Below are 23,819 nucleotides of genomic sequence, written 5' to 3' on the forward strand. Positions count from 1 at the left end.
GCTGGGTTTGTCAGTTGGTACTTCAGTATTTTGACCTTTCTATCGCTCAACCTTCGTCGTTTTTTTATTTTCTTTTTGTTTAATAACATAAATTAAATGTTTAACCTACTCCTACACATAGATAGAAACCAAGGGATGATGAAGTATTCAATTCAAGACTTGGGATCGGATTTTTTCACAAATCTTAATGAAAAATGAATCTGATTCGATCATAATTCTCTAGATATCTAAAATCCAAACTAGGAAATTCGATTTGTCCAAAAAATTTGAAATTGCATAAAAACATATAAAATTCTGAAATTTTAAAAGTCTAATACCGGCATCAAAAAATCTAATAAACCGTACCAAATACCATTAACATGTTTAAACACATATGTTTAATACTTCATTCCTACCATCAAAATAATTTCCTTTTTACAATTTGATCCGTCCTATAAAACTAACTATTTATGTAATTGATAAGTTTTTCTTTTATAAGGTGAACCATATTCTTCACTAAAAATGTTACAATTACCTTTTCTTTTTTTATCTCTCTCCCCCATATTTTTCCAATTTCGTATTAAAACTCGTGTTTTTTTTATATTTTTATTTCTATTGGATAGATGTAGTATTTAATAATTTATAATAATAGTAGTAACATATTATTCTATAGTACAATCTATAAATATATTTTGGATTTTGTATTACTTCAAATGATAAATTATGCAATCTGATATAGAGATTTGAAATTAAAAAAATAAAATAAATATGAACCGAAAATCCAAAAAATCCCATCAAACAGCAACCTAGCAACCTATAATGCATAATATAAAGTTTGCCAAAAACTATAACAGCAACTTATCAATTACTAACAAGTTACAAGTCACAACATTGTAGAGTAAATTACAAATAATTGAATAAAGCTTTATGAGGATAAAATATTACATTGAGTAATATTTTAACCATATTAATATATAAATTCAAGTGGACTTTATTGGGCCTGGTAACTATGCCTACGTTGTATATCCAAACAAACATTGGGCCTTAAATGTAACTGCCCATCAATTAGTTGTAACAAAACAACTTGCACTAGTTGTAATAAAATATTGTCGAGGATATATAGAATGTCCTTTTGGGACCATCAACATAAAATATCTAAATTTGTCATTTATTATTATCATTATATTTTAAACTTTGTCACTGATTATTAATTTTTTAAAAATATTTTTATCAATATTACAAGATGCTTCTCTTACTCTTATCAACAATTTAAAAACTTCAATATCCTCCCAATAAAATTATATCAGCCATTGTGAATTGATGTGGAAATCATGATTTAATCAAGTCTCATTCTAGCTATTCCTAATTGCCAACTGCCAACCATACCCAAAGTGCAATTATTCCATAAAATTAGTTGATGCAAAAACTTAATCTATCTTATGCACTATTTCTTTTCTTAGTTTGTACTATATGTATAATCAATTATTCCAGCATATATATAACCAATAGCATTACAAATTACCTGGTAAAACAGAAATCAAATGAATAATTAACTTATGGATGAAAGCTCACGAGACGGAATTGAAAATTTTAATTGGATATGAATTAAGCTAGCTAGCATAAATTATTAATATCTTCATATACCATGCTACTCAATTAATCACTGTTATACTATAAAATGGCACAATCAAGATAATGATGAAAAGGAATTCAAATCTATAATTGACGTAAGAAAATTTTGTTCTCCACCAACTGCATTCTCCAAAGTCTAAGCCCAATCAAATTAAGATACTACTATTTTTAACTTATTATCAAGAGAGATAAGATGAACATTTAATGATTTCTCATAGGGTCATAATATCTCAGTTCTTGTAACAAATAATTATGCACATAAGCTTTTCACTAAACAGAAGACTTTGGAATTTAGTCATACATATATATAGAATTATTCTTGAACACATTTGATGATCAACTGTCGGTAGGGTACTCCTATTAAATTTTGTCCTTGAATTATGCCCTTAAACTAATCAACTTGTAACCGACTAATGGCGTCATTTTGAAATTAATAACTTAGCGTGGAAAAATAATGAATAATACACATTGGATTTAGAAGTTGGTTTTTTTTGTCCCAAATCTAATAGACTGATGATGTCTTAAAAGGAATGGATAGAGTGAGAAATTCTAAATGTGGAAGTTAATATTCGAATCATCTGTTCTTTGCTTGTCCTAACAAATAATACATGATGAGATTGAAATTAAATTAAATCAAGAAGATCATAAGTGCGTACGTACTAGTGTTTTTGAACTCAGAATTATGAATTTGGAATTCCATAGACAATTTTTTTAGATTTCGTTATGATAATATATGAGTTTTTATTTAAAAGATTCACACAAAATATCAAAAGTTTAAGAATAATTTTTTAAAGCACTTGATCGGGGCTTCGAACCAAGAACACAAATTTATAGGGAGTAAAATTTTTTAGCTGAAGACTTGAACTCAAACTATGAATAAATGATCTTCGAGCAGTGAATTTCATCAATATCTAATCAAATACCATATATAATCTGAAATTATCAAAACATAAAAAATAAGTATTCTTGGTGACATGCTAATAATGCACTTATTTTCCATGTTTATATAATATGATTGATGTGGAAGTATTGTCGAATTACTACGTACAATCTGCCAATACTAATATTGGGCCAAACAAATAATAAGCTATACCTATTATAATAAGCGTAGGTATTTAAATCATATAATTTGTTGAAAAGATTCGTGTTAATCATTAAAATTGACACAAATAAGAGCATCGATATCATACAAATATTGTGAAATAGACTATTCGAATTACGAAAACGAATTATTCCCATTTATATCATATAATTGACCATCCCAATTAAAATGAAACATGAAATTAAGGAGCAAGTTAATTTGAGTATTTGACCAGCTTAAACATAGAATAAGGCCTGTTTTATGGGCAATTGTCCTGGTCAATCAGCACATATATAACATTACATCTTATAACATGGGAGTTCTATATATTTTCTAATGATTTCTTGTATGTTTAACTTATTGCATATTGACTTTAACACCGTGTAAGTTTAGGCATGTCTTCCTTAGCGACATTAGACCAAAAACAAATGGTGTTGCCCCCCTAAGCTCATATATATTATGAAGAAGAAAAAGAAAAATTATGCCAATAAAAACTATAAAGTCCTAAATTCTCATGACAAAAGAATTATACACTTTAATATAAGATTAATTAGTGATGTCAAAATTTAGCTCAATTAGCTATAAGTATAGAATAATTTATTGGTTTGGAATAGTACGTGTAATTAAACCAGTACCACCCATAAATTAATTTGACATGGAGAATTCAAATGCTACAAAACAAATGAGTATTGATGCCAATGAGCTAGGTTGCTTTTTAATCCGATTTGAAGTGGTGCTAATATTATTATTTTCGATAAGTAAGTCAAAACGAAATAGTGGCATGTATGAAATGAAAATTACTAAAAATAAAAGATGCTAAATCCAATATATACCGACAGTTATAAATTTCACATCGCCGGAGGGCTTAGTGTCGGCAGAGAGGTCCCCATTTCAATAGAAATATATTAGGTCAGTTTGGTAGCGTTCAACCAAAACTATTGAAAATAAAAACATTTTGTCTCAATTAATTTCCACATTTTATAGCTATTGCTTGTGAAAACAAAATTTTGGATTTGAAAGTTATTGGCCACCAAACTAATCATTTCAATTATTTTATGCTATCATCCAAAACTATATGACCGTACAAACTTTACTGTGCTTCTCGAGTATATCACGATACTAAATATTACTCCCTCCATCCCATCCTATGTTACTCGCACTTTTCATTTTAGGCCGTAAATTTAATATTGATTTTTTAGTGTAATTAAATTAGAATTTTAAGTGTAATGAGACATTACTTAATAAAGTAACTCTTAACTTAAACTAACATATTAATTAAATGCATTAATTCTAACTTAAACTATAAAACCACCCGCAACGCGTCACGCGGGTGGCCCGTATTCCGTCACGAAGGGACGAGACGGCGGCGTGACGAGATGAAGCTCCCCGTCTCGTCCCCAACCCGTTCCGTCCCACCGTGACGAATGGCGAGACGTCTCGCTACGCGCCGAGGCGACGTGGCGCGCTCCGGCACCATGCGTGACGCCCACTCGCCGGCCCGCGAGTGGACATCGTCATGCTGGCGCAATAATTCATTTTTTATTAAAAAAATTTAATTTAATAAAAAAAATTAAAAATGAAAAACGGTAATATTATCGTTATATTACCGTTTTTTCAAAAATTTTCAACTCTATAAATACTCCTAATTCATCTTCATTTCACACACAAATACACATCTATTCTTCCCAAATCATCTACATTTCCTCTCCAATTTTCATCTAACCTCTCATCACAAAATGTCCGGCAACGGAAACTTTGGCGATGGCGGGTTGACATCAACGCGTTCGGCGACTGGGGGGCATGTACAATGTCCTCGGTGGTGGTTCCGGTTCGTCGACGCCGGGCACCCAGGGTTCGTCGACGCCGGGGGTACCAACCACCCCATTTTGATGTGTATACATACATACGCCCGTCCCTCCGCCCCGAGGTATTCGCAGAGATTATCCTAGATTCGAGAGGATTATTCCGTTGATCCCACTCTGTACACTTCCCGCACGACGCCTCCCCAGTACCAAGCCTATCTTAACGGAATTGCGTTTATGGTAGCACAACTTGGCATTCCGCCTCCTCACGACTTCAGGGCACCTCCACCGCCTTCGGGGGATGATTCGCCGGCGGAATAGTTTTTTTTTTTTTCTTTAAAATTGTATTTTAAATTATGTCATTTTTATTTTTTAGGATTTTAATTAAGTGTTTTTTTTATTTTTTTGAATTTTAAGTTGTATTTTTATTTTATGTTGTAATTTTATTTTATTTTTAATGAAGTGTGTTTTTTTAATTGAATTTGGTTAGAAATAAAAATAAAAATGAAATTAAATGAATAGTAATTTAAGGGACGGTTAAGGGACGGAGGGTTGCAGGTTCCGTCCCTTAGTTAAGAGATGGAGTAAAAAAGTACAGTGGGGCCCATGAATAGTAATTTAAGAGACGGTTAAGGGACGGATAAGTGACAGCGTTGCGGATGGCCTAAATAGTGTAAGGAGTTTGTGACGAGCCGAAAAGTAACAGTGCAAATAACATTGGACGGAGGGAGTATAATCGGATATTAATTAGCAATGTACTCAGGGGCGGATCTACTAGGAGGGGATAAGGGGCATTTGCCCCTCCTCAATATATTTTATGTAGTATTATTTCATGGAGTATTTTTTAAAAAAATTTGATGCCCCACCTCAAACTTTTAAAATTTCTTCTTAGATATATTTTTGCCCCGTCGAATTGAAATCATGGCTCCGCCCCTGAATGTACTATAGTTTTTTCATGCGAGATAATAGTTAATTTGTCAATTTACGGAATAAATGATAGAAAGAGTCAATAGTTAATCGCAGTGAGGTAATAGTTAATCACAGTGTGCAAGATTTTAAAAGTCGTGTTATGAGATAGAAGGAGCATTATTTTCCTATGAAAAAGAATTAATTGACTTCTCAACAAAAATAACCCGGTGCTTGTATTAATTAAGTAAACGAGAAAATAATTATGCAATTATGCATTCTACGTCAACTAATTCAACGCATATTTCAGCACCACTAGTAATGCTTAAGAATCAAATTAAGTAATCCATGCAATAATTTATAGCAGTATGTGTTTTGGTGAGGTGCATGCATGCATTTAGCACAACAACTGAACTTTCCCCTTTAATCCCTTCTGCCTTATTATTACTTTATCCGTCCGCGAATAGGAGTCCATTTTTCCATTTTAGTCCGTCCGCGAATAGAAGTTCCGATTCACTCAATTTTTGGGGTCAATCAAACACATTAATTGTTTTTTTTTTGTTATAAATCTGACACGATAGATGAAGATGAATATTGCGAATAAAAATAATTTCATATTTACTTATCTGGAAAACTCAGAAGAACTAACATGTATCCCATGCTTTTGAAAATGGCGCCGGCCACAACATATAGCAGACAAAAATTCAACATGTCATAAAGAGATTGGAATAAATATGTTGGAAATTTTGATTTGGTCTATATTATACATTTCCGTTGAAAAACTAAATTGATTATTCTATGAAAAAACTATGGAATTCGACTTCTTTATAAAAGTTTCTCACTAGCTTGTTAAAACTTAAAATCATTGTCACGTTTGAGTAATTGCAATATGCAAGTTTAGTGTCCATAGGATACGAACTGTTAGAAACGCTTTCCGGTTTAAATTATAAATGAAGAATTCTACTAATTTTATATATATACTAGAAAAAGACAATACTGAAAATAATGTTTTTCCATATGAGAAATTTCCTTTTCGTAATAAGACTGTGTTATTAGTAAATTTTGTAGTACAGCTAGCCCAACTGCATGTGTTTAGTAACTAGTTTAATATTTACTGTGGTTACTTATTCTTGCAACATACAAGATATTTAATACTCCTATCTTTGTCATTTTAATCCATTAATCTAAATCGGTTCAATTTTATTTTTGGAAACCTTTACCACAAAGTACTCCACAATACAAGACTAGTAATGTGAGTCTATCTATTAATTAAGGTTAGGATTCATGTAATGCTTTGGGTTGAAAGAGAATGTCTCTTACTAAGTAAAAATAGATGGTCCATATGTTTATACATTTAAGACCATTTCCATATGTGCAAAGTCAAGTGAACAGGGACTCTAGTTGACAAACCTACCACATGAGAGAAAAATATATTGACATGGTTTTTAAAACACAAATTGCAATTCAATGGTTATAAATGAGAACATATAAGAATATTCATTAAAAGCAAGTAAGCAAACCATTAACCCACATACCTTCACAGACTTTTCTTCATAGAGAAATTTCATGAAAGTAGATATAGTTGCATTTAAGTATGTAATGATCCTATCACTTTTAAAATACATTTTGAGTGTACATTTTAAAGTAAAATAAATTTAAGAATAGGCGGCTAACTGTTTTACTATTTCCGACGTTTTCTTGCCCCAGAAGCAGATATAATGTATGCAAAGTGAAAATGGCCGGAATATTAATTTCTTTAATTCTCTCCTCTTTTGAATTAATGTTATACATCTCATGAGTTCATATAATAAAAGAGATTTATTTTTTTATAAATTGAGATAATTTGAATAAAAACGGTACATATATATATATTGTAAAAGGAATTCACGAGTCAATCGGTTCTTTATAGTCAATTTTATACATCCATGCATCTCCTTCATTCATTTACTTAGTCTTTGCATAAAGATTGTGTTCAGATCAAACTATTAGTATTAAGTTCTGTAACTTTTATTGACATTAATCCTAATTAGGTATTTGTTTTTTTATAAACTCGATAAGCTTGTTAGAAAAAAAGAAATTCAAATAGAACACCCTAGCTACAAATAATTAATTCAGCTCCGTCTCTACAATAATACACTTTAATACAAAGAATAATAAGATTCTTGTACTGTAGCACCAAATCATTAGAAAAAAGAAGTGCAACCGAAAAAAAGCAAAAAGATAAGAGAACTTTTCGAAAAATGAGCAATTCTATTTCTAACTAACAAGCTACCTAGCTCATAAAAAACACTAAAACAAGCACAAAAACTGCCAAAAAGATGCATACACCTACATAATTACAAATATGGATCATTCTTGTGCGCATGCAATATTTCCAAATGTATCTTTATTAAATTTTTGTCTCAACTACATCTCCCTTCAATTTCCTTATCACAAAATTTCATCATGTGGGACCCAATAATCTTCCTATTTATACTCCTCACTTCCATGCACAATTATTACACACAAAAGTTATTACTACAAACTACTCTCCCTATCATCTCATGGCTCCTCTCCTTCTCTGTCTCCTCTTCCTCTTCATGTTCCCTTTGGGAAACAATGCTCAGGGTCCTCCCTCACCAGGCTACTACCCTAGCTCACGGGTTGGCTCGGTCGGGTTCAACCAAGGGTTCAGGAACCTCTGGGGCTCTCAGCACCAGAGGCTCGACCAAGGCGGGCTCACCATTTGGCTTGATCGAACCTCAGGTTCCTCTCTTTTTCTAAATTAGCTATAAATAAATTAATTATTAGAAACATCAGTGACTTATTTGTGAGCTATGGCTACAATGGCAGGAAGCGGTTTCAAGTCGTTAAATTCATATTCATCTGGCTATTTTGGGGCTGCGATAAAGCTTCAGCCCGGATATACTGCTGGGGTTATTACATCCTTATATGTAAGAATTCCGATATTTGTTTTTTTTTTTATAGAATTAATTTGAGAGATTTTTGAAGTGACAATGATGAAAATGCAGCTCTCAAACACTGAAGAGCACCCAGGGAACCACGATGAGATCGACATCGAGTTCTTGGGCACGACAGAGGGGAAGCCTTACGTTCTTCAAACAAATGTATACGTCAGAGGGAGTGGCGACGGAAATATCATCGGTAGAGAGATGAAATTCCATCTCTGGTTCGATCCTACCAAAGATTTCCACAATTATGCTATCCTTTGGAATCCCTCTGAGATCATGTCAGTCTTGTTAAATTTGGTTACACTAATCCATTTCACTAACTTTTTTTTATTTTGGTGGTGCCGCTATTTTGCTAATTTGATATATAAATTATGTAATTAAGAAACTAATTTTGGTTGTCGTCATGCAGGTAGTCTAGTACTGTGATTCTAATATTCCAATTATGTCACCAAAAAATGGTATATTTTGAAAATAAATGTCCTGAATACGTGTCATTTTTAAAAAGTTATGCAAATATATGTCAAGTTACCAAATTTATTACTCCACTGATGAATTTTTCAATACCACTATAGTTTTGCACACATTTCTATTTCTACACAATAGTTAGAGGTAATAGGGGTATATTTGTCCACTTTCTAAATATGCAATTTTTTGGAAGGAAGTGGGGGATGTAATAATTCATAACATTATTTTCTAACAAAAATACTCTATACATCCCCCTATTTGTAGTCTCTCTTTTTTCCATTTTAAGATAAATCAGTTATCTTCATTTAATATTTCAAATTTCAACAACTTTTCTCTTTTTCACTTTTATTTTACTAATTTCACATTCAAATACAAACCTTCAACTGATCCACTATGATTATTACGTAGTGATAAAACATCATGTCCAAATTAATTCGTCCTAGTGTATGAGAAGGACATATTGTATTCCTTTTATATCAACACAATAATTTGATTTGCTATTTGGCTACGTGTCTCACAATGGAACCTTCAATTGACGTGGAATTAAATGCAGATATTTTGTGGACGATGTGCCAATTAGAAGATACGCGAGGAAGAGCGATGCGACATTTCCATTAAGGCCTATGTATGTGTACGGATCGATATGGGATGCCTCCTCTTGGGCCACCGAAAATGGCAAATACAAGGCCGACTACAACCACCAGCCCTTTGTTGGAAAATACAACAATTTCAAGATCGGCGGCTGCAGGGCCGGCGCCGCCTCTTGCCGACCCGCTTCCGCCTCTCCGTCGGGCGGGCCAGGGCTGAGCCGCCAGCAGTTGGCGGCGTTGGCGTGGGTGCAGAGTCATTACAAGGTTTATGACTATTGTAGGGATTCCCAAAGAGATCATAGGCAAACGCCCGAGTGCTAGGTTCGGGAAAGATCTACTGCTACGTGTCAACGTGTTGGAGAGTCTTGAGATGGACCCCACTTCTTCGAATATGGATTTTATACTACTACTGAAAAAGTGTGCAGCGTCCAAGCCTCCATAATTTTATGTTTTGGAAGTTGCTGATTGTTAAGTTGTGCGTGTGTGTTATGTATAATTATACTCCATTTATGTATGTTTGTGATTGCATGTGAGATGCTTGGTTTGAAGGCAGGAAATTTGCCACCAAATGTGTACTGTATTTTTTTACTTATGAATTCCAAAATTTGCAATAGATGGTTAATGGTTGTTATATTTTCATGGCACTATACTTTTAATTTTAGCTCTGTTTCTTTAGCTAGTTTACAATTTACAAATTACGTTTCTTAAAAATAGAATTTCTTTCATTTTTTATCGTTTCCTAAAAATAGAAACTCTTAATTTTAGGAAATGAACCCCATAACCTACTAATACTAATTGCACTATTTTTTTTCTCATCTCTCTTACTTTATCAATTTTGCATTAACACTCGTGTCATTTTCAAAGTTCCGGTTTTTAGGAAATGGAAGGAGTACTATGTACTCCACTTATTTATGAAAGAGTTTCATATTTTTATGCATCTTTTTCGTTATATACTCTCTCTGTCCCATTAAAAATGAAAAGTTTCTTAAAATCGAAACATCTCTATCTCTACTTTTTCATCTCTTACTTTACTCTCTCTTCATTAACTCACAAAACAACATTACATAAAAACCGATGCCGATTCCCAAATATTGCATATTTAATGGGACGGAGGGAGTACTAAGTAGTACTCAGTATGTGGTCATACCCATAACATAAATAACTTTTCATCTTACTTATGGCAACGGGATTTGTAAGAGACCACATCCTGCAAGGTCGATTAATTGTAATAAAAATTCGAAGTTTTAATTGTTCAATTAAAATAGGAGTAATTACATTTGTAAACATATTTATCTAGTAATTCAAATTGTTATTCGTAACTGGATCGTGGCGTGTGGTGATTTGGGCCTCATTCAAAATCCACTTTCAATACCTTTCTTTATAGGCCCACTTTTAATAATTAAGTGAAGTACAATATTGGCTGAATTAATTGAGTAAATTAAATTAATACGAAGTACATAAATATTCATATTCTAATCCCCAATTAACTGCTCGTGGAATATATCGAGTTCCTTTCCATGGACGATTGGAGATTAGTGAGGCTAACTAAATCAATAACAGATTTATTATTCCTATTAAGTAGGACTAGCTTGACTATATGAAAGAAATTATTTTTGCATTAAAAATTCAAAAGTTGCTCCCGTATAGTTTTACAAACTGTACAAACGTGGGTTGCATTACTAATCATTATTACAACCTTGTTATTCTGATGAAATCTTATTTGGGGTAGATGAGTGTACAAGGTTGAATACATATGGAAATTAACTATACATTTGTTGACTTTGATCCTTAAAGATGAATATATTTGGGAAACACTCAAAACTGCCAAGAGTGTACGCTTTTTATGATAAGGATGACTGGATGAGTATATTTAATACTACTACTCCTCAAGTCCAAACAAATTTATCAAAGGCTTGAGCTGTTCATTATAATTTCATGAAAAGAAGTAAGCAATTCAAGTTGGTGGAAGTGTATTACCAAGAAAGGAACATTTATGCTCCCAAATAACGAATCTTAATTTATTTAAATGAATTATACTGTATGATTGAACTACATAACATCCTCCTAGATAAGTTAACAGGTTTGGGTCTCATCATTTGATACACCATCTAATGTCTATTTCGTCTGAAATATTTATCTTTTCCCTTTTATGAAAATGAATAGATTGTGCGTACTTCCCTGTACAACGTGGTCCGCCCCAACCGCAATATCAACCCAATAAAATCCTGCCACATCACCCCCCACGGCCGGGTCCCACCAGCATAATACTGCCAGAAATTACATCATATTTTTCTCCAGCAATCCAATAGATTCCAGCTGTCGTCCACTCACATACATCAACTTCGAAAACAAGCATTCACGTCCCCCAATAGCCACTAGCCACATCAGCCTAAAGTAGAACCCCTTGACCTCCTGTGGGACCTACCGACCCTCATGGAGAGGGACTCGAGCACCCGCCACGTGGCATCGCCCTCCAGAATTGGGACATTGAACAGTAGGGCCCTCCTCACCGCCGGGTCCCAGAGGTAGGGATGTCAATCGGGCCAGTCCACCGGGTTTCGGGCCAACCCTATTCGGGTTGCGGGTCAATCGGGTGCGGGCTAATCGGGTTGTTATTTTTTCGGGTTATAAAAGTTCAGCCCTAACCCTAAAAGCTCGGGTTTCGGGCTAGCCCATCGGGTTAATCGGGTTGCTATCGATAAAATTAACATGCGATCAATCCAATAAATAATGGTGAAAATTAGTTATATTTATAAAATGTAAAATATTTAATTATGATAAATTTGAGATATATGCGTAAACTCAAATATTAACATGATCAAATACTAATATTTGAGATTTATGCAACATAAAACATAAACATCAAGAAATTTTAAAGCATGTTTAGAAATTTAAATATATTTTTTTAGTGAATTTGAAGTTTCTAATTCATTTATCTATTATTATATTAATAAAAACTTAATATATAATTTATATATTTAATATATAAAATGGAAAGCTATTTTTTCAGTAATCTGTATTATAAAATAATCAATGAAGTGTCGAATTAGAGTCAAACAAATAGAACAATATAAATTTTATCGGGTTTCCGGGCCAGCCCATCGGGTTTTCGGGTCTGGCCCTAACGGGTTGCGGGTTAATCGGGTGCGGGCTAATCGGGCTGTAATTTTATCGGGCTGGAAATTTTCAGCCCTAACCCTATAAATTTGGCGGGCTATTCGGGTCAGCCCACGGGTTGCGGGCTAAATTGACATCCCTACCCAGAGGTTCCTCTGAATCGCAGTCAGGTTAGTCGCCGCAACGTGCTCGAGGACCTCCCCTAGCGTGTCCACGTCACCTTCCGCCACGGTGAGAGATATATCCGTCCACGGCACGGCGGCGGGGAAGGGCAGCTGGATGCCGTCGGCGATGATAACCGGAACGCACCCCAGCGCCACCGACTCCACCAGCCTAGGGCTCCATGGGGCCCACCCCAACGGGCACAGGCAAAACTTTGACCGCACGATCTCCGACTGGTAACCGGCGAAACGCTGCCTCCGTAGGTAGAACCGCCGGTCGCCGCCGTATCTCCGCCATATCTCAGTCCGAACTTTCCTGCGATTAAAATAATTCTTTAATCCACAGAGAAATTAACAAATTGCGAATGTGTGAAGAGAATTAATCTTACTTGCTGTAGAAACGGCCGCTGACATTCTTGGGGTTAAGTTCCATTTTACCCCTGAAAAACGCGAAGATGGTGCGGCGACTGGTCAATGGAGACACCTCAAGCGTTGACCGTACACTTTCCGGCGATATGTATGGCGGAATCACTACATGCTCCACATCCTGACATGGATGCTCGTATTTCACCCCAAAAGTCTGCAAAACGATAGAATTTTTCAAGAATTTCGGCACTCCATCTGCAATCGCAACATCCTCCTACAAACATCAACACGATATTTCGTCATCAATCGATCGATCACAAGCATATTATTATCAAGAAAGGAAAAAGATTTCATTATTACCAGTGTGTGAAAGCAAGAGCCGAAATCATGAGACGCAACGAAAACATGGTCGGCGCCGCGGCTGCGGTTCCAAAAGTGATGGAGTACGTACTAAACAAGCCCAACAGCAGTAAAGCCCAAGAAAGAGTATCAGTCCGGCATGACTAAAGAGTTCAGTTCGGCACAACCAAAGAGTTCGGCCCCAGCCTACAGCTCGGTAAAAGCCAACCAATCAAACTCTGCTCTCAGGTCGGCATCAAGTTCTACTCTCAGATCGGCAAAAGCTACTCGGCAATAATTCAGCAGTTCGGTCTCAGTATTCGACCGAACTGGGAGATAGCGGACTCATGCATGACCTCCACGACATCCACGACATAATTACTGATGATGTAAGCCACTGCCTAGTTAGTGGCCACGCAGGATCTCATGACCTCCACGACATCCACGACATAATTACTGATGATGTAAGCCACTGCCTAGTTAGTGGCCATGCAGGATCTCATGACCTCCATGACCTCCACGACTTAGGGTGGTGATGCAAGCCACAATCTCTGTTCAATATATAAATAGAACTTAGATCTGACAGAAGAGGACTCTCACTCTTTCGTTCTCTAGAGACAGAATAGATTATATAGCAAGTGTGTATTGTAAGCTGTAATCCCAGATCAAGCAATACAACTCTGCCCTCTTTTCTTCCCGTGGACGTAGATTTACTTCAGTAAATCGAACCACGTAAAATCATTGTGTCGTGATCTTTATTCTCTACCAGCATTTACAAACATCAGAAATTCGCGGCTTCATCACTGGCGCCGTCTGTGGGAAACAGAGAACCAAATCTGTGATAAAGCGAATTTTTGACCCTTTTTCCACCAAAAAAAAAAAAAAAAATGCATGCCAGATCACATAACTCCCGTGCCTCCGTCCGTGATGACCATGAGGAAGCTAATCCAGCAGCCCATAGGCCTGGAAAGCAGCCTCGTGAGAAGTCTGTCTCCAGTTCTCACGGTGAAGGAACAAGCCGCTCAAAAGGTCCACACACCGAGTCTTCCCAGCAGCCTGATTTGAATGAGGCTGTCAAGCTGTTTTTGGCTGAGAAGCAGGAGGAGTTCTTAGCTTTCCTGCAAAAGAGCCAACAGCCGAAGACGAAAACGGTAGATTCTCCTTCCTCATCCAGACATGAAAGTCACTACCGCAGTAGTGCCGTGTCCTCCAGGAAGAAGAATCCTCAACCCCGACATGTTCCTGTTTCTCCTCGGCACCGGAATCACAGGAGAACTCCTTCTCCTCCGTACCGAAGAGATGTCGGGTTCGCCATGTACGGAGCATTAAAGACTCCGTTCTCGGACGATATCACCCGAACTCCTTTGCCGCGGAACTACCGGACACCGTCAATGACTTATGACGGGCTAGTGGATCCTCATGACTTCCTGGGATGCTATCAATATAATATGACGAACCAGGGTCTCAATGAGGTCCATATGTGCAAGCTGTTCCCCGAGCTGCTCATCGGGAACGCCAGAAGGTGGTTCGACAGCCTTCCTCAAGACAGCATTCGATCCTACCGAGATCTAATGGATGCTTTCCATAGGAGGTTCTTTCAGAAAGCGGAAGCCCGAATTACCTCGGCTCAGCTGCTTTCTATACGTCAAGGTCGCGACGAAAAGATCAGCGACTTCCTGACGAGATTCCATAAGGAATGCCTACAAGTAGATAATCTCAATGATCTACTTGTCATTTCGGCATTCCAAAATGGAATCCTGCCCGGAGCTCTCTACAGAAAGCTCGTGGAGTGCGGCCCGCAAACAGCTCAAGAAATGTGGGACATTGCGGACCAGTTTTCCCGTGCGGATGAGGCAGACCGTCGAAAACGGTCTTTAGACAGCTCATCCCAAGAAGAGAAAAAGAAGCCCGATCAAAGCGGCCAGGTGCTTCCTCGCCGAACTCCTTTTGAAAGAATTCAAAGGGCACCGGTACAAGGCAGATTGGGGCCACGGCTCAATCCTGAGAAGCCGCCCGCTCAGTTCGTACCATTAAACAAGTCAAGAACGGAAATTTTCGAACTACATTCCGATATGTTCGAAAAACCCAAGCGGATGACGAAATCAGCCGCGCGGCGACCTCAGGATCAATATTGCTCCTTCCATCAAGCCCACGGTCATGATACCGAGGAGTGCCGAAATTTGGCTGCAGGTATTGATGTTCTTGTGAAAACAGGAACGTTAAAAAAATACCAAAGCAAGCAGCCGAAAAAGAACAAAAAGCAGAGAGGTGCGAACTGCAATCCTCAGGATCCGAAAAGGCATGAAGATCCCGAAGACGACGACGAGCCGCAATATGATGGAGTAATCCAGACTATTGATGCTCTCCCTGCCGGGAAGACTAAGTCGTCCCTAAAAGCAGAACGCAGAGGTTCCAATCAAGAGGAGCCGACACATAAAAGGCTGAAGAAAGACGAAGTGATTACATTTTCAGATGCCGATCCCGTCCCAGCCATCTCTCCTCACCAAGACGCTATTGTCATTCAAGCCGGAGTGGCAAACAAACTGATCCACAGAGTATTTGTGGATACAGGAGCGTCAGTCAGCGTTCTTTTTAAAGAATGTTTTGATAAAATGGAAGTGGATCCAGCTCGGCTCAGTCCGGCTCCACTTCCTCTGAAAAGTTTCGCCCAGGAGGACACCCGCCCTGAAGGTATTATCAGCCTTCCGATCACGGTGGGAAAAGCGCCTACAAGCTCCAATACGATGATCGAGTTCTTTGTGGTAAAAGCTCGGTCCCCGTACAACATCATCCTGGGGAGAGACTGGCTCAACACAGTTCGGGCCGTTTGCTCTACTTATCACCTCACCATCAAGATCCCCACTAAAGGTGGGATAGCGGTCATCCGAGGTGATCAAAAGAGAGCAAAAGAATGTCTGCAGATTGCGCTTAAAAGTGCCGAGCAATCAGTTCGGCACCATCAAGCATAGCAATCACAGCAACCGGAGTCAGAGGCAAGCGAGATGACCGAAGTCACTTCAGAGCCGAACTCAATGACCGTTCGGTTATACGAAGACGATCCATCCAGAACGGTCAAGATCGGCTTCGCAGGAACGCCTCTACTCCGAGAAAAGACCATTCAGCTCCTCAAGGAGTACAAAGATGTCTTTGCATGGTCTTCGTTGGACATGACCGGAGTGCCCCCCGAGGTAATCACTCATCGGTTAAATATTGATCCTTCAATCCGGCCAGTAAAACAGAAGCAAAGACTCTTTGCGGCAGAAAGAAGCCAAGTCATCCATGACGAAGTCCGCCAATTACTAAAAGCGGATGTACTATTCGAGGTGAAATATCCTTCTTGGGTGGCCAATCCTGTGATGATCAAGAAAAAAGGGGGAGGATGGCGGATGTGCATAGATTTTACCGATCTAAACAAGCACTGTCCTAAAGATTGCTATCCCCTTCCGAATATAGATAAAAAAGTAGAAGCTTTGATCGGCTTCGAAATTTTCTGTTTTCTTGATTTATACAAAGGATATCACCAAGTGTTGATGGATGAGAGTGACGCTCCGAAAACAGCTTTCATTACCGATTTCGGCATTTTCGCTTATAAAAAGATGCCATTCGGTTTAAAGAATGCCGGAGCCACTTATCAAAGGATGGTAGACAAGCTTTTTCGGCACCTAATCGGAAAACAGGTTGAAGTGTATGTCGACGACATAGTTGTCAAAAGCAAAAGCACTTCGGAGTACGAAGACAACCTCAAATCCACTCTCGACGTGCTCCGAAAAGCCAACCTCAAACTCAACCCCCAAAAATGTACCTTTTTGGTAGATTCGGGAAAATTTCTGGGTTGTTGGGTTTCAAAGGACGGACTCAAGGCAAACCCTTCAAAAGTTCAAGTTATTCAGAACATGGCGATGCCGAAGTCCATACACGATGTGCAAAGACTAACTGGATGTCTAGCCGCATTGAATAGATTCCTTTCCCAAGCAGCCGAAAAGCAACTGCCGTTCTTCAAAGTGTTAAAAAAGGCACCAAAGTTTGAGTGGTGAGCCGAGCAGAAAAAGGCTTTTGACGAGCTCAAAAGTTATTTAGCCGAGCTTCCAATTCTCTCTGCTCCAACAGATGCCGAAGTGATTTTCTTATACTTAGCGGCATCCGATCAAACCATTAGTGCGGTGCTTGTACGAGAAGAAGGCCTAAAGCAGTTTCCCATCTACTTTACAAGCCGAGCATTAAGAGGTCCAGAAACAAGGTATCAACCTCTGGAAAAAATTGCTCTGGCATTAGTAAATGCAGCAAGGAGACTGCGGCCATACTTCTATGCTCACAAGGTATGCGTCTTAACCGATCTGCCTCTTCGGCAAGTTTTGACCAAGCCAGAAGCATCAGGCAGAATCGCCAAATGGGCCCTAGAGCTGGGAGAACACTCAATCGAGTACCTACCTCGGAAAGCCATCAAGGGACAAGCCTTGGCAGATTTTCTTGCAGAGGCCAAGTTCGATCAAGCAATCCCTGTCATTGCCGAACAGAAAAATTCTGCCAATGCCGAACTAGCACAGCCCTTGGAATCCGAAGAAGAGCCGCCGGACTGCTGGAGCGGATTCGTAGATGGAGCTTCGAATAAAACGGGAAGTGGAGCTGGTATTCTGCTTATCGCTCCCGATGGACACGAGGTAACCTATTCACTTCGGTTCTCATTCCCAACCACTAATAACGAAGCCGAATACGAAGCCCTCCTTGCCGGACTCCAGCTAGCGCAAAGTCTATGTATCAAGTCTCTCAAAATCCATTGTGATTCACAAATCATAGTGAATCACATGTTGGGTACAAGTGAAGCCCGTGATGAGAGGATGAGGAAATATTTAGACAAAGCGCAAAGCATTAGCCGAAGTTTCTCTTATTTTCGGATAGTCCGCATTCCCAGAGCAGGAAACAGCCGAGCAGATACTTTAAGTAAGTTAGCCGCATGTCCAAGCTCAAAGGTGGAGGAATTGATGCATCGAAGCATTGACGAAGCTGAGGTACATTCAGTAACCAGCTCGCCGAACTGGATGACGCCGATCTTACAGTATCTAGATCAAGGACAATTGCCCGAGGATAAGAGAGAAGCTCGGAAGATCACGTGCCGAGCACTTCGGTACGAACTTCATGAAGGAGTCCTCTTTAGAAAGTCTTACCTCCAGCCGTTATTGCGGTGCGTAGGACCAGAAGAGACGGACTACATCCTCAGAGAAGTTCATGAAGGATCGTGCGGTAGCCACATCGGAGCTAGAGCTTTAGCTAAAAAAGTTCTAAGATGGGGATATTATTGGCCAACCTTGGTACAAGAAGCAGTGCAGCTCGTCAAGACATGCCCGAAGTGCCAAATCCATGCAAATATCCCAAGGATACCGCAGACCGATCTATCCACTATGCAAAGCCCTTGGCCTTTTATGCAATGGGGTATAGACATAGTAGGACCACTACCACAAGCTCCTCGGCAAATGAAATTCCTTATCGTTGCCGTGGACTACTTTACGAAGTGGGTGGAAGCTGAACCATTAGCTACGATAACGAGCTCGAAGGCATTGGATTTCGTCTGGAAGAACATAGTGTGCCGATTCGGCATACCCCACATCCTCATCTCGGATAACGGGACTCAGTTCACCGACAAGACGTTCAAGAATTGGTGCCAAGAGCTGAATATTCAACAACGGTTCACTTCGGTCTCTCATCCACAAGCAAACGGACAAACGGAGGTAACAAATCGTATCCTGGTGAAAGGGTTAAAAGCTCGGTTAGAACAAGCCAAAGGACAGTGGGTAGAAAATCTCCCTCAAGTCCTATGGTCCTACCGAACTACACCCACAACCTCCAACGGTGAAACTCCGTACAGTCTTGTGTACGGCACTGAAGCCGTGATTCCGGTGGAGATCGGCATACCCAGTCCCCGAACTCTAAATTTCTCGGCAGAAATGAATGACGACGGACTGAGAGCCGAGCTAGATCTTACCGAAGAAAGAAGAGAATTGGCATGCATAAAAGCAGCCAAGTACAAGGAGCAAGTAGCCCGGTATTACAACCAAAGGGTGAAGAAGCTGCAATTTCAAGTGGGAGATCTCGTCTTGAGAAACAACGAAGTAAGCCGAGCAGAAAAGCTGGGCAAGCTCGAACCCACATGGGAAGGTCCGTATCGGGTGTCAGAAGTCCTCGGCAAAGGGTCTTACAAATTGGCTCACATGTCAGGAGAACAGGTACCCCGAACATGGCACATTTCCAACCTCAAAAAGTTCCATTTGTAAGAGACAGTCCGGTCAGTCAGTCTTGAGTCCTGTTCGGTCAATGTGCTTTCTTTGGTTTGCTTGTTCTTTGTTTGTCTATGTGCGTTGTGTCTGTCTATGTGCGTGTCGTCTCTTACAAATGTTACTGAGGTATCTTGTTCTTCAAAGGCTGATCCCCTTTTTAGAACATATATAAGCTAACGATTGTGAGTCAAAGCTTCTACAGAAGATACAAGACCACAATTCAGCTTAAACAAGCAGTTCGTCTGAAACGAGCTGCAATAAGCCAACGATTGTGAGTCAAAGCTTCTACAGAAGATACAAGACCACAATTCAGCTTAAACAAGCAGTTCGTCTGAAACGAGCTGCAATAAGCCAACGATTGTGAAGTCCAAGCTTCTAAAGAGGATACAAGACCGCAATTCAGCTTAAGAATCAAGCACTTCGTCTGAAACGAACTGCAACGAAAGTCCGACTCTCGCGATAAAACTTGCCTGAATTAGGACAAGGGAAAGTCCGATCCACGCGATAAAACTCGCCGAATTAGGACAAGGGAAAGTCCGATCCCCAAATTAGGACAACGGAAAGTCCGATCCGAGCGATAAAACTCGCCAAATTAGGACACAAGCTTAGTCCGGTCAAAGATGTTTATTTCATCAGACCAAAGACGAGTCCGGTCAAAGATGTTTATTTCATCAGACCAAAGACGAGTCCGGTCAAAGATGTTTATTTCATCAGACCAAAGACGAGTCCGGTCAAAGAAGAGTTCACTTCATAAGACCGAGGACAAACATCAACTTACCCCGTACCTTTATCCAGAATGCCGAAGTAATTCACTTCGCTTTCCGGGGGGGGGTAGTGATGGAGTACGTACTAAACAAGCCCAACAGCAGTAAAGCCCAAGAAAGAGTATCAGTCCGGCATGACTAAAGAGTTCAGTTCGGCACAACCAAAGAGTTCGGCCCCAGCCTACAGCTCGGTAAAAGCCAACCAATCAAACTCTGCTCTCAGGTCGGCATCAAGTTCTACTCTCAGATCGGCAAAAGCTACTCGGCAATAATTCAGCAGTTCGGTCTCAGTATTCGACCGAACTGGGAGATAGCGGACTCATGCATGACCTCCACGACATCCACGACATAATTACTGATGATGTAAGCCACTGCCTAGTTAGTGGCCACGCAGGATCTCATGACCTCCACGACATCCACGACATAATTACTGATGATGTAAGCCACTGCCTAGTTAGTGGCCATGCAGGATCTCATGACCTCCATGACCTCCACGACTTAGGGTGGTGATGCAAGCCACAATCTCTGTTCAATATATAAATAGAACTTAGATCTGACAGAAGAGGACTCTCACTCTTTCGTTCTCTAGAGACAGAATAGATTATATAGCAAGTGTGTATTGTAAGCTGTAATCCCAGATCAAGCAATACAACTCTGCCCTCTTTTCTTCCCGTGGACGTAGATTTACTTCAGTAAATCGAACCACGTAAAATCATTGTGTCGTGATCTTTATTCTCTACCAGCATTTACAAACATCAGAAATTCGCGGCTTCATCAAAAAGGGAAGCTGAAAAGAAACAAGATCAATGGCGGCGGAGATGAGGGAGCGGGCGTGGCCGATGGCGGGGAAGCCATTGACGGTGCTGAAGTTGCAGGAGACGTAAACGGGGACGAAGAAAAAGTCGGCCTCCCATGGCTCGAACGTGCGAATATCACTGCTCAACAAGGCTCGGTGGATGGCCACCTCCGTCGCGAATAGATGGCTGCTGCACCGCTCGTTTGCTAGCCAGTCGGAGTTGAATTTCGGTGGCAATTCGTAGACGTAGACTTTCATTCCATTGAGTGGCCATTTACCGTGTGTATTTTTGTTGAATGGTTCTTCGATGAGGGCGCGGGAAGCTTTGTTTTGGGAGACGGTGTTTCTTGAAATGGAGGAAGTGGGCTTGTGGCGAGTGATTAGGAAAGAGGAGAAGAAGTAGAAAGAAATGGAAAACCAAATAATCCATTTGAAATATCTGTAGCAGAAGCCTTTTTCTTGGTTCCTGCTGCTTCTTGCTCCATGGAAAAGCCTCATCCTTACATACGATCTCTCTCTATCTATCTCTCTTAAAACAATGGTGGAGAGAGGAGAGGAGCAACGAGGGAGAAGTGGTTGAAACGGGGTTGTCTGAGTTTGGTTAATGTTCGGGGGAGTGGAAATCAAGAAACAAGGGATGTGTGATGGATGATGGAATGATTTGTTGGGAGTTCGTTTTTGCTTCAAGAAAAATAGAGCGTGAAAGTGAACTTTATTATAAAAAGGTAAAATTCTGATTCATATACTTATGTACTAGTAGTACTTGTGCACTAGTACACTAGTAGGTGCCCACGGTTCTGAAACCCCGGTTCCAGTTTTGGATATTGCCAAATCGGAATCGAACCATGAGGGTGTTTTGTGGTTCCGGTTTTGGTTCCAAAACCGCTAGTTTTAGTTTTGATTCTGAACCGACGGTTTTTTACGGTTTTTCAGGATTTTGAACCGCCGATTTTTTGCAGTTCCGACTTGGTTTCACGATTTTTCGGCGGTTCCGATTTGGAACCGCCCAGAACCGGCAGTTCTGGCTTGGTTTCGGTTCAAAAAAATTTGAACCTGAACCGAACCACGGTTCAGGTAAATTCTTACAATTTCGATTTTAACTGCTGGTTCGGTAAACCTTGGGCAAGTCTATAGTACACTACTCCATGTTGGTGAAATAATTTAATGACGAATTTTAGTATGAGGTGTTTTCTAGAACAAAAGATGCTTCAGCCTTCAATTGATCCACTTATATTCTCAATTAGGAGCGGAATTTGCCGGTGTTTGCCTTGGTCTTTAACAACGTGATTATTCAGCCAAAAGTTAGAAAACGTTAATTTATGTTAGTATTAGCTACATAAGTGTATTTTAACATATTAGCTCTTAATTAATTATTTGCAAGAAAACGATACTCTACTTTTTTTTATTAATACTCCCTCCTTCCCTAATCAATTGGCACTATTTTTCATTTCGGTTAGTCCCTCAATAATTGCCACACTTCATTTTTATCATAAATGGTAAGTAGATCCCACATTCCACTAACTCACTTCACTCACATATTATTATAAAACTAATATAAAAAAAGGGTCACATATTCCACTAACATTTTCAACAAACTTTTCTTTACATTTTTAAAACCCGTGTCCGGTCAAAGAGTGATAAATAATCGGGGACGGAGAGAGTATTTCAGACTTTAGACTCTTGTTTAATTAGGTGAAGTTGCAATCATATATAATTGTCTTCTGGTGTACTCAATGGAGTAGTTCTCAAGATTGGCCTGACCTAAGTAGATAAAAATAATACTCCTAATTCATTTTTACTCTAAAAAATTAAATGGTAGCCTTAGCTTGTTCTTTTCCTCAGAAATTATATGTATCCAAAACTACGTTTCTAATGTTTAGAGATTAGATTTAGAGTAGTAGGAGGAATTTAGCACTTTTACTATGCTGAAGATGGTGAAGGCAGACCCGCCCCATGCTCATTATTTATTATGAACCCGGATAAAAAAAATACTAGTAGTTAATAATTAAATATCGAGAAATATACCTTAAAGTATTGATTTATAGAGTTGTGATCAATGTCGAACCAATTTTAAATACCGAACTAGAGACCAAATCTGGGCCATTAGATCTAGTTTTTTTGATGAGATGTGCTGCTGTGTAAATTTTTCGGTCTTCATTACAAGCCCATTTTACTTCATTGTATAGGTTTATTACTTCATTCCGTACGTAATACCTTGAAACTACAACATGTTTTTACATTCGTCCAGTAGGTTTTGAAATGATTCAACATATGTTTCATTTGAATTCATTGACCTGCGTTTTTACTTTATTTACATTAAAAAATGCAATTTATTCAAGTGTGTTTATTACTTCATTCAGAAACGTTATTACTTCATTGGATAAGGTTTTTACTTCATTCCAATAGGACTTCAAATGCTTCTAGACATACTTCATTCAAATAATTTATCACATCATTCCATGTGTTTATTACACCATATCAGCGTTGTGGCGGTGGTGATAGATATTGTAGAGAGAAAGAACGGCACGCGGCGGCGAAACCGCATTTACGTATTGGAATGAAGTAATAATCCTACTGGAATGAAGTAAAAACTTCGTAACA

At 38.9% G+C, this 23,819-nt stretch overlaps 2 protein-coding genes across 2 annotated transcripts; one reads left to right on the forward strand and one right to left on the reverse strand.

Moving 5' to 3' along the window:
- The first annotated feature begins 7,919 nt into the window (after positions 1 to 7,919).
- Positions 7,920 to 10,039, forward strand: LOC121811489 (probable xyloglucan endotransglucosylase/hydrolase protein 32). The gene is made up of 4 exons (XM_042212363.1): positions 7,920 to 8,145; positions 8,233 to 8,333; positions 8,412 to 8,629; positions 9,370 to 10,039. Exons 1-4 carry the CDS (start codon positions 7,944 to 7,946, stop codon positions 9,725 to 9,727), a joined length of 879 nt encoding a protein of 292 aa, XP_042068297.1. The 5' UTR covers positions 7,920 to 7,943; the 3' UTR covers positions 9,728 to 10,039.
- Positions 10,040 to 12,543: 2,504 nt separating this feature from the next.
- Positions 12,544 to 21,900, reverse strand: LOC121742647 (probable glucuronoxylan glucuronosyltransferase IRX7). Its single transcript, XM_042135847.1, has 4 exons — positions 21,204 to 21,900; positions 13,411 to 13,485; positions 13,074 to 13,324; positions 12,544 to 13,000 (listed from the first exon to the last, which is right to left on the reverse strand). Exons 1-4 carry the CDS (start codon positions 21,714 to 21,716, stop codon positions 12,649 to 12,651), a joined length of 1,191 nt encoding a protein of 396 aa, XP_041991781.1. The 5' UTR covers positions 21,717 to 21,900; the 3' UTR covers positions 12,544 to 12,648.
- Between the last annotated feature and the right edge of the window lie 1,919 nt (positions 21,901 to 23,819).

Source organism: Salvia splendens, chromosome 7 (assembly GCF_004379255.2).
Source record: "Salvia splendens isolate huo1 chromosome 7, SspV2, whole genome shotgun sequence".
NCBI classification, from domain to species: Eukaryota; Viridiplantae; Streptophyta; class Magnoliopsida; order Lamiales; family Lamiaceae; genus Salvia; species Salvia splendens.